Below are 12,500 nucleotides of genomic sequence, written 5' to 3' on the forward strand. Positions count from 1 at the left end.
TGTGTGGGAACAAACACACACAGACACACACAGACACACACAGACACACACAGACACACACGTCAACATGAACGACAGCGTGGCGGCCATTAGCAAGAGCACTCGACACAGAGAGGTCAGAGGTCAACGCTGTAAACGTTTCACGCCCGGTGGTTCAGGGGGAGGGAAGTGGGCAAACGGATAAACCACTCTGTGGCAGAAACGGTTCTGATCCGGATCATTGCTCCACACTTTCCAGCCCCCATGTATGTGTGTGTGTGTGCTGCTGAAGCTGCTGCTACTGCTGCTGAAGCTGCTGCTGCTGAAGCTGCTGCTGCTGAAGCTGCTACTACTGCTGCTGAAGCTGCTACTACTGCTGCTGCTGCTGAAGCTGCTGCTGCTGAAGCTGCTACTACTGCTGCTAAAGCTGCTGCTCCTGCTGCTGCTACTGCTGTAGCTGCTGCTGCTGCTGCTGCTACTGCTGTAGCTGCTGCTACTACTGCTGCTGCTGCTGAAGCTGCTGTGTGTGTGGACGTGTGTCCTCCTCAGCTGTGATGAGCTTGTTTCCTGGTTAATTGGCTCCAGTTGGATCAGAGAGACAAACCTTTCACAGTTGGTCACTGCTGTCCTGTCTCTTCTCTCCTCACTCTAACCTTTTCTCATTTCCTGCAGCATCCACAGTCTTTCTGTCTTTCTGTCTTTCTCTTTAATTAGGGGAGTAGAGGTGGGAACATTTCCCAGTAAATATCCACACATTTTTTTTTAATATGAAATAACTGGAAATGTCGAATCATTTAAAGAAACTGTGTCGTATACAAATACAAACATGTTTATTTTTTCATTTGAAAAGAAAAATCCTGCACTTTTAAAACACTTAGTGACGACGTCGTCGCTAATCATCCGCAAATCAATTCATCACCGGCTGATTTTTTGTTGTCGTTGATTTTAGTAATTTCTGTTCTTGTGAGAGTGAAAGTGAGACGTTTTTGATGGACACCTGTTTGTAATGAAGTGGACAAGAGAGAGAAAGACGCTCCACAGGTCGTCCACACGCCGACAGAAGATCAATGATGAGTCTGACGCTGTAAATTGAAAGGATGAAGGAAGGAAATGAGGAAGAGACGAAGACTGAGCCGACAAACACGCTGCAGAGGCCACAGGAAGCTCAATCTCTGAACTTTATATCGTCGTGTACGCGGATATTTGTCATATTCAGAGTTCTAATGGATTCTGATGGAATTCACACAAATCAGAACCGACGAAGAAATGTGATGAAATAGCTCAGTAGCGCCTCCCTGCTGTAAAACCCCGATATGATGAAGCCCAAAGTGAGCGACACCAAAATTCACAAAACACAAAAAGAAACATGAAAACAGCCCAGGACGAACAGAAGGTCGGCCATTTTCAAGTCAGGGGCGGGGCGTGAATACAGCGGAATATGGTGATGTTTTACGTGGTAACATAGTGTGACTTAAATATTGTGATAATATTGTGACTCAAATATCATGATATCGTATAATGACTTGAATATTGTGATATCGTATCGTAACCTAAATATCGTGACAATATTGTTTTGTGACTTCAATATTGTGGCAATATCATATCGTAACTTAAATATCATAATAATATCGTATCGTGACTTGAATATTGTGATAATATCGTATCGTGACCTAAATATCGTGACAATATCGTATTGTGACTTCAATATCGTAATAATATCGTATTGTGACCTAAATATCGTGACAATATTGTATCGTGACTTGAATATTGTGATAATATCGTATCGTGGAATGCAAACTGGATTACACTTCAAATCCAAAATTCCGACTTCGGACTCCAAATGGAATGCACCACAATTCTTGAGCGGAAAAGAAACAAAATTCTTGTCGCTTGTAAAGTAGTTTTCAGCTAAAAAGAAAAAGGTTTTCCATATGAAGCTGTGGTGGAAGTGAGTTTGAACAGAATCTACAAACCTTCAGCTTCATGTTCCTCACATGAACACATGCACGGACAACACTGATGAACGTTGAATATTTCAGCTGACAGAGGCAACGACGCGGCAGTATTTACCTTTGCAGCTCTCCACTGAAGCTTTAATGAAATTCATTCAAAGCTCCATAAAGAACAATTCAAGCCTTTAACACTGAAGCCATTAAAAGTAACTACTTTCATTTCTCTCCACTCTATTAAGGTTTTTAACAGCAATTCTGTCTGATTCAAGCACCTCGACATGGCAGCACAGAGGTTTACGATCGTCAGGCTGATGTTCAACAAGCGTGCAGGGAGGTTTTTATTGTACAAGAGAGACAGACAGAGAGAGACAGACAGACAGACAGAGGGAGAGAGAACGTTTCAGCTTTAAATACTGGAAATAATGTGACGCGAACAAACATCGTAGCATCACGTGCAGGAATGAACGTTTCCACTGCAGTGCGACAGATTTACTGACAAACAAACGCGGCAGTTAAAGAGCGAGCGTTTCTACCATGAACGCCAGTGGAAGCCATCTTGGAAATTCCACGTCAGGGTTTTGAGGTTGCTCCGACTTCTGATCACAACTGGAACGCACCACACATTGGTATTTCCAAATTTTGTCTACAAATTTAACTGCAACAAATGGGAAATTCCCACTACAACTGGAACACAACACAAATCTAAAGTGGAAAAAACTGTGTGTGTGTGTGTGGTAGAAAAAGAGTAAAAAGACAATGACAGGATGAATTATTGAACTATGTTAAAAAATCTCACTTCCACTTGGGTCTCTTCTCTCATAATCTGTGATTTAATCTTGTTCCTGAATCATCAGCGTTCACTCGTTTCCTCCTCGTCTGTCACTGAAACACACACACACACACACACACACACACACACACACACACGTCTGTTACTGAACACTCACACACACACACACACACACACACGCCTGTTACGAAACACTCACACACACACACACACACGCCCTGAAACACACACACACACACACACACACACGTCTGTTACTGAAAAACACACACACACACACACACACACACACACACACACGTCTGTTACTGAAACACACACACACACGTCTGTTACTGAAACACACACACACACGTTGCTGTGATGTGTCACTCACTGATATTGATCTACTCTGTGTGTGTGTGTGTGTGTGTGTGTGTGTGATAATACTGTAGGATTTAAAGATAACACAAATATTTGCTTCATTACTGTCATAAAAACCAAGTGAACGTGAATAAATGAGATTTACTTTATATTTAATAAAATAATCTGTAGACAAATATGAAAGTGTGTCATGATAATGAATCTTCTTCCACCATTCTTATTATTATTCTTATTAATAATAATAATAAATACGATATACAGCAATCACTCCATGTATCTATTTATCACATATATATGTGTATATGTGTATACATATATATATATACACACATATACACATACGTGTATATATGTATATATTTATATACATATACAACTCAGTGCTTTATATTTTAGGCTGGGAAGTCATTTAATGTCAGTACAACAAAAGTGAATCTAATGTTAATGTGTTTGCAAATGTTTGCATGTGTGATGAGAAGATAATAAAGGTTGAATTTTAACTTTCCTTAGAAAGATTCTTTTGTTTGTTTAACAAACAAACAAAAGTTAACAGGGTTTTTTTAATGCTGCGGTTAAAGGTTTCACCCTCATCCTAAACTGCATCATCATCAAAAAACTCACTCTGGAGGCGTCACTGTGTGTGTGTGTGCGCGTGTGTGTGCATGTGTGTGCGTGTGTGCGTGTGTGTGCGTGCGTGCGTGTGTCAGTCACAGGAGCTCATGTCGTGAGCTATAATCTGCTCACACACTGAATTGCTCCAGCTCTGCAGGATTAGCAGTGGTGTGTAACACAACACGCTCTTAATTACTGCTCCACTGTCGTGTTCACACGTTCACGTTCAGGGAGACGCCGCTCCAGCACAGCCCAGACTCCGCCTACCAAGTAAAGGTTCTGTCGTCAGTGGAAAACCAAACCAGACCAGGACTTAACCATTCCAAACCGCACCACGATGGAAACTCAGCATAAATTGCCTCGATGCTAACTTCTCTATGACGGGGAAAAGGAGTTTGTTTGAGCAGAAGTGACTTTAGTGTGTTGAGCTCGTCTCCGTGGTAACGGTCTGACACTGGCGTCTGTGGACCGGAGCGTGGGAGCGTCTGCCTCACGATAACAGCCTCGTTATAAGACGCTGAGCCGTGGACCAGCATGCACTGCTTCAGCCGAGGCTGTGATATAACGCTCAAGTTTCACTGACTCGTACGCAGTCCTGTATAAAGTACTTTAAAGGCATACTTTAGGGAGTACAAGTACAGTACAGTAAAGTAATATTACTCAAGTCAAAGTCTTTAACTTTAAGACTTTTACTGAAGCATCAAAAGTCATTTTCTGATATAAAATCTACTGAAGTCTTTGAACTGGAAGGTTGTGGGTTCAATTCCCAGTTCGGCTCATCTACATGTGACACTTCATGTTGCAGCGTGTGAATGGGTGAGAACTGAGTGAGTGAGTGAGTGAGTGAGTGAGTGAGTGAGTCCTTCCACTCATGACACTGTTGTGTCAAAGTTCAGTGATGAGCTCAAACGTGTCACATGACCGTCAGCGTTTATATCGCTGTGACTGTGAGCAGAAGAAGACATGACAACCACTCAGGGTTCAAGGACTTTCCAGGACCAGGTCCCTCAAATTCAAGGACTAGAATGTGCTGACACGACTCCCCGTCCACGGCGTCCTGCATCTGGACTTTCAAAGGCCACGCCCCCACGCCACCTTCACTCAGCATCGGTGACAACTGTAGTGGACAGATAAGATATTGGGTACTCTGGGGTGTGTGTGTTGGGGGGAGGAGTTATTTGGGGGGGAGGGGTCATTTATGTGAGCGGGAGACGAGGACGAGCCTCTTTAATTCTCAGCTCGTGTGTCTTCAATCAGATGAAGTGATTTCCTGTGGCTCACACAGGAAATCAGTCAGAGTAAAGCAGCAAACAAGCCCCGCCTCTGACCGTGTGACCCATACTAATGTCTCTAATGTGGGTATTTACACCTGTGTGTGTGTGTGTGTGCGTGCGTGCTTGTACACACACATAGAAAGAGAAGAGAGACGTTCGGACGCCTCGCATCGATCTGTTTGACAGTCTCGTCATGTCTTTGACACGCCGCGGGGATTACACACACACACACACATTAGAGACATTAGTATGGGACAGCGGGGGAGGAGGGGGGAGAAAAAGAGAAGGATAAGTGATGAAAGGGTGAAGAAAGTGAGTGTATATCAACAGCTGTGGGGAAAAAGTCCTGGAAATGTTTAACGTCGGATTGAGTTCAAAGTTCACGACACATTCACTGTCTATGATGTTAAAGCTACATTTACAACGTTGGACAAACGTCAGTCTTCAAAGTTTAAGTTTCATTAACCACATGGTCCTTGTCCTCTCGTGTCCACAAAGACATGTCCTCCTCGTTTATCTCGTCTTATTTTGACAGATTTGACCCGGAGAAAAAAAACACGTCACCACGGTTTCATGCAGCCGCGCTGTGATGACTCCGCCCACTTTGAGGAGGAGCTATGCAGTCAGTCATTTCTGATTCACGTAGCTCTGTCAGAGTCGTGACGCCGTGCGACCGTGAGCGTTCACACCGCGCTGCTGTCAATCACCCCGGAATTTCAATTCATTTCATTTCCCACTGCAGGTATAAGCACTCATTAATCCATAACGCGTGACGGGGCCGTGATTTATGGAAATTAATCTCCCAGCTCCTCAGACAAAGCCCGCCCTCATTGGCTCTCCATTTTACATTTGCTTTTATTGGTGCTGAACCCGTGGTTCCTCCGCTCACCGTTAATCTGAGCGAGTGATGGAGAGCAAACACGAGTGAAAAAGAATCTTTCAGAAATTAAACAGGAACAAAGACAATTATGTGGATTTGATTTTAATAAGAATCTGCTTTCATCACCGCGCCGTTAAGTTTAAGAGAGAAGGTCGTTGTAAATCAGCCGCACTCACGTTGAAATACGGTGATTATGACACGTCAAACATGGCTGTTCAAACACACCATCACTCTACAACAAATAAATAAATAAATAAATGTAAATCAATAAATAAATAAATCAAATAAATACTACTAAATATGGAATAAAAGCAATGGACATTAGAAGACGCTAGAAGAGTGGAAAACTGAAATTCCATTAAAATCTAACAATCCATGGCTCAGAATCGAATTGATTCAGAGCTTCGATAAATGGAATCATCTACAAGATTTGTAACGATTAAACCGGATGAACGAATAACACCTTCGATCGGACGCATCAATGATGAAACACTAATCTATGATCAATCAAACACTGGATTCCATCATCAGGTCGACAGAAACACTGATCACTTTGTATCAATCAAACCGAATGACCTATCATCAATGACAGAAACACTAATCGGATGATTAACACCGGATCGGCTCATCAATGACAGAAAACACTGATCGACGATCAATCAAACACTGATCATGATCAATGATAGGGAAAACACCCGATCAATGATCAATCAAACACTGATCGTATCATCAATCAAACACCGATCGACGCATCACTATGTTAATATTCCACTACCACCAAACACTGACTACTTGTCAATGACAGAAACACTGATCAACGATCAAACACTGATCGACGATCAATGACAGAAACACTGATCGACGATCAATCAAACACTGATCGACGATCAATCAAACACTGATCGACGATCAATGACAGAAACACTGATCAACGATCAATGACAGGAACACTGATCGACGATCAATCAAACACTGATCAATGATCAATGACAGATTCATTGATTTTAAAATAATCACCACTTTCAAACCTAAGCTAAGTTAAAATCATGATTAATCTGGAGTTTTCTGATATTTGGTCGTAACGAGGAACAAAGAGACTTCAGTGACTAATTCAGTGAAGTAAAAGTATAAAACATATATAACAACAACAATAATAATAATAATGATAATAATAATAACTTTGTTACATTTACAACGATGTTGCAGAGATTTAAAGTTTCTTTTCTCAGTCACAGCGCCACACACAGGACTGGCATGAGAACTGCAGCTTCATCGTTTCATCACCTGTTTGTGTCCAGATTATTATTCACAATGTTAACTGCACACACACACACACACACACACATACACACACACACACATGTACACACACACACAGGTTTGTCCTTCAAAGAATCCATCACAGTGATCCAGAGAGAGAGAGAGAGAGAGAGAGAGAGAGAGAGAGAAAGAGATGAAATTACAGGGATAATGTGAGCAGATGGAAGGAGGTCGAGACTCCAGCAGGACTCTCCACTTCAAATGGATTAAAGGACTTCACTGAGCCACTGACGACCGAGCGGATACAGAGTTTCCGACACACACACACACACACACGCACATACGCGCTATCACACACACGCCACACACACAATAATAACGTTATTACGCACACACACTTCCTCCTCCTCGCTGCCACCTGCTGCTCAGCCCGGAAATGAAAACTTGCTTTTGTCTTTTCATGTGACGCAATTAATCTGTGAATTCTGAGTTTAACTTTAATCATGCTGTTTTATCTGTTCTTCTTTATTTCACTTTGTAGCACTAATACTCTTCTGTGTCTCACACACACACACACACACACACACAGAGTTTATCGTAACACGTGTCTGTTGAAGTGCGACACATGAAAACTCGTGATAAAGATCCGATCACTGTCAGCAGATCGTTTAAAAAAGAAAGCTCTTTCTAATCTTCAGTCGCACTTGTGATGTCACTCATTATTCCACAGTGCATGTGGACGGATTTGTCTGGATTACACGTTTAAAAAAGTGTTTTAAAACTGGAGAATAATAATGAAAATAATAATAATAATAATGGTAATAATAACAACAACAATAATAATGATAAAGACAGACTAGAGAAAATCAGTGATTTTAGCTGGCGGGGACATAGAAGCTGCTGGTCCTCTGCTGCCTCGTGTGGTCACTTTGTGTCACCGAGGTCAATCTGAACAAAGTTCAAAGTGACAAAATCAGACATTTGAATTTAGTGACAGAGGCAGCAGTGGATCAACAGCTCCTGTGTGTGTGTGTGTGTGTGATGTTAAAATCACTGGTTTTCTCTGTGAGTTTCAGAGATGAACAGAAATGTATATCATTTAATATGTAAAGCGATGTATTTTATTTATGAGTGTATTTGTTTTGAGCATCTTATATCTTCCTATATTTTAGGAGGCGTAAAAGAAAACATTACAAATATAGAATTCAGCCTTCCTGTCTGCATCCATCATAAATATTATAATATAATTATTGAAGAGGGTCGTTTATGTTTGGAAATTGTAAAATGTTAAATACAGAGGTGAGTTAGATTAAAATAATTCAGGATCATCATTACTATTGTCATTATTATTACTATTTTAAGTAAATTGAGGATTATTCTGTTTTCCAACATTTTCAAGTTTGATTTTGTGGCATTGTTGTTAATATTCTGCCTTATTGTTCCTGAATCGTGGCGATTAGACTAAAACAATCCTCAAGCTTATTATTTATTCATTCATTCATTTTTCATGAAGTGACGACGTGTTGCTGTAAAATCCAACAGCAGTCGAGTTCCGACGTTTCCTGGAGGAGGAAGTCGCCGCGGCTGCCACGGGAGGATTTAGTGTCGCACGCTGCAGAATCAGAAAGTATCCTTCTTCTTTTTTTACCTCCATCAATACTAAAGTGTTTAAGATGGAAATTAATGTGACAAAAAGCCAAGTGTGCACGCAGCGGCTGTGAGTGTAAATGAGCGCCGCGTGCCAGCAGCAGCCTCAGCGTCTTTGCTGCACCGGGAACGTTCACTTTACTCAAACCAATAGGTCGCATTGATCGGGTCACTTCCTCTGCTGCGCGCTGTTAACTAGTCTTAATGGAACAAGGTGTGGAAGTGTCTCCTCCTCACAGACGAGAAGCACATATACAGACACCACATACTGTGTATACATATCTATACATATATATATGTATATATATACATATATACATATATGTGTATATATACATATATATGTATATATATACATATATACATATATGTGTATATATACATATATATGTATATATACACATATATACATATATACATATATATGTATATATATACATATATATGTATATATGTATATATATGTATATATATATATATACATATATGTATATATATGTATATATATACATATATACATATATGTATATATATACATATATACATATATGTGTATATATACATATATATGTATATATGTATATATACACATATATACATATATATGTGTATATATATGTATATATGCACATATATATACATATATATACACACACACACACACACATATATACACACAGTATGTACAGAAGTCTTTTTCCTGAAGGAAACGCATAAAAACCACCGCAGGAACTTTCACGTCGTACAGAGTCGCTTAGGTTTTCATTTTTAAACTGTTTTCACCGAAAAAAAAACCAATCTGTTTCCTTTTACTTTTCAAAAAGACGACAAACTATCGCGACCCGAACTCATTAGCGACTCGTTTAACGCCATATCTGCAAATGCAACCATCCATTATTTCACTAATCCAGAATTATTCCATCGAGTAATCGGATTAAAACATCTTAAATTAATATTTAAATCAAAGCTCAATGTAAAATTCAAACCAACAAAAAAATGCGCATTTATGATACGATATTTTCACGACATTTTAGGCTGCTGCGATACGATATTTAGGCCGCAATACAACATTTAGGCCGCGACACAATATTATCACGACATTTAGCTCACAATACAATATTTAGGCCATGATACGATATTATCACTACATTCAGGCCTTTTGCTAAAAACACTGTTCTGCAGGAATCACTCCTCCCTTTACCAGGCAGGTTGGGGAACTACGGTGGCCCTGCGTACCATAAAGGTTGTTCATTTTCATTAGCAGAGTGAGCTGACTGTGGCTGGTGTGTCCATTAAAGGCTGCCATAGAAACACCTCTGTGGTTCCAGACTCTTCCCTGAAGTCCACTAAGAGGAGTCAATGAAAACCAAATACACTGATACAAACAGATGTATGGGAAATAAATTTAATTTCTGCCAATAAAGCCTCTTAAATGTTCCACACTGCACCTTTAAAGTTCCTGTGGTACTTTGATTATGTTTCATGTGTTCACCTGTGCATTAATGAACATGTTTAACTCTCGCTCTGCTGCTCTGCTCTCACTCTGCTTTATCCACTGGTGATAATTAACCTGTTAATGCAGCTGCTGTAGAGCAGCCGCGTCTCTGCTGACACCTGAGCATCTGTTAGTGCCGGCAGCAGCAGCAGCAGCAGCAGCAGAAGAAGAAGAAACAGCAGCAGCAGCAGTAGTAGAAGAAACAGCAGCAGCAGAAGAAACAGCAGCAGCAGAAGAAACAGCAGCAGAAGAAGAAGAAGAAACAGCAGCAGCAGTAGTAGAAGAAACAGCAGCAGCAGAAGAAACAGCAGTAGCAGCAGCAGAAGAAGAAGAAGAAACAGCAGCAGCAGCAGTAGTAGAAGAAACAGCAGCAGCAGAAGAAACAGCAGCAGAAGAAGAAGAAGAAACAGCAGCAGCAGCAGTAGTAGAAGAAACAACAGCAGCAGCAGAAGAAGAAAACAATTTGAATATTTAAAAAATCAATAATAATCAGTCATGGTACACAGTTCCTAGCCATGCGACCATCAGCGACAGAGTCGCCACAGAGGCATAGTTATTATTATTATTATCAATATTAATAAAATAATGATGCGACAGTCACCTTACATTTCATACACAGATAAACACTACCAGTGTAATTCTCGATGAGACACTGCTGAAAACGCAGCTAATTTGAGAGGCACCTGCAGGCCGTCAGTATCACCGCACGTCCTAGTGGACAGACATGTAACAACCACATGATATTATGTTAATATGTAACATAATTTTAATAATATTGATAAAAATAATAATAAGGAATGTAATTTGAATGAGATTATTGAAGAAGATTGACAGTACTAGTATCAATACTTCACCAATACTTCAATATTTCAGTATCAATACTTCACCAATACTTCATCACCAACACTTCATCATCAATACTTCAGTATCATCACTGATCACAATCTGGATCAATATCCACGTCCCTGAAAATCTGTAAAAATGTTTATGATTTTAAGTTAGTGTTTCTTCTCAGATCTCAGGGGCCCCTGATCCCCCTGTTGTAGCGACCCTGTCAGTGAAGAAAAACTTTAATACAAAGATTTTCTCTGCGCGCGCTTTTACGCACAAAAACCAAGCCCGTTCACACACACTCACACACACACGCCACGCGCGCTCACCTCGTTTATCCTGAACTTTGACCCTGAGCTCCAGCAGCGGCTCCGTCTCTCTGTCCAGCCGCCGTGAAATGACTAAATCCCCGCTGTCGCGGCTCACGCTCACCGGTGAACTCTCCGCGTCAGGCTCCACCAGCTCGAAGGCGGCGGACTGAAACCTCACCGGGTTCAGGTTCATCACCACAGACCCGATCCCCGCGTCCTCCGACACGTTAATGAGTACCGGACTGTCCGAGTCCAGCACGGACCTGGACCTCCGCGCTGCCGCTGCTTTCACCTGCTGCGGGTTCGGTTTCCGTGCCATCACCACCGGTCTCTGTCTGGGATAAATCTCCACGGACACGCTCTGACTCGTGCGCGGCGGCCACCCACGGTCCCGGGCAAACACCTGGAACCGGATCGGCTCCTCCAGACCCAGGATGGAGTCCACCAGCAGAATCTCACCGGTTTTGGGGACCGCGTAGAAAGTCCCGTTTTTTGGCTGCGCGAAGTAGATGAGCTCCGCGTTCTTGCCGCTGTCGTCGTCGTGCGCGGTGACCGCGTAGACGGCGGTGCGCAGCGCCGTGGCATCGTCCACGCTCAGCTTCACGTCCGCGCCGGGGAAGGTGGGCTGGTGGTCGTTGGTGTCCAGGACGTCCACTCTGATAGACGCAACTTCCGCGACCACCGTGCACTCGTCGTCCTCCTCCCGGGAAGGTCCCGCCGCCGCCGCCGCCGCCGCTGCTGCCGCCGCGCTCTGTCCGCAACACAGACCCAGAACCAGCGCGTACTGGGCGCGTTCTTCCCGGTCCAGAACTGCACATGTTTTCAGCAAAACGTGACCCCGGTTGTGATGCGCAAACACTCGGAAATTCCCGCTGCCGTCACCGAGGAGTTTAAAGTGCGGTGCCGCTTGTGCCGCTTGTGCCGCTTGTGCCGCGGTGCCGCATCCGTCAGCGCCGCACAGTCTCTGCGAGTTGAAGCGTTTTACCGGGACGCTCAGTCCGTTCACTCGGGATCCCGGGGGCGCGTTCTCGAACACATGTCCATGGAAGAACGGAACCTGGTCCGCGGTCTCATTCCCGAGTGCGCACGAAACCAAAACGGGGAAA

The 12,500-nt window shown here is 42.5% G+C and overlaps 1 protein-coding gene across 1 annotated transcript in view; it reads right to left on the reverse strand.

Annotated features, from left to right (window-relative positions):
- The window catches only part of LOC122764896 (protocadherin Fat 4-like), a gene marked incomplete at its 3' end in the record, with an annotated part of 39,466 nt that overhangs the window by 26,407 nt on the left and 559 nt on the right, over nucleotides 1-12,500 (reverse strand). Inside the window, exon 1 of the mRNA XM_044018894.1 lies at nucleotides 11,413-12,500. This exon is cut by the window's right edge and continues 559 nt beyond it. Within this exon, the coding sequence (XP_043874829.1) occupies nucleotides 11,413-12,500 (1,088 nt within the window). The remainder of the gene's footprint in view (nucleotides 1-11,412) is intronic.

The sequence above is a fragment of the Solea senegalensis genome, unplaced genomic scaffold (genome assembly GCF_019176455.1).
Source record: "Solea senegalensis isolate Sse05_10M unplaced genomic scaffold, IFAPA_SoseM_1 scf7180000017740, whole genome shotgun sequence".
Taxonomy (NCBI): Eukaryota; Metazoa; Chordata; class Actinopteri; order Pleuronectiformes; family Soleidae; genus Solea; species Solea senegalensis.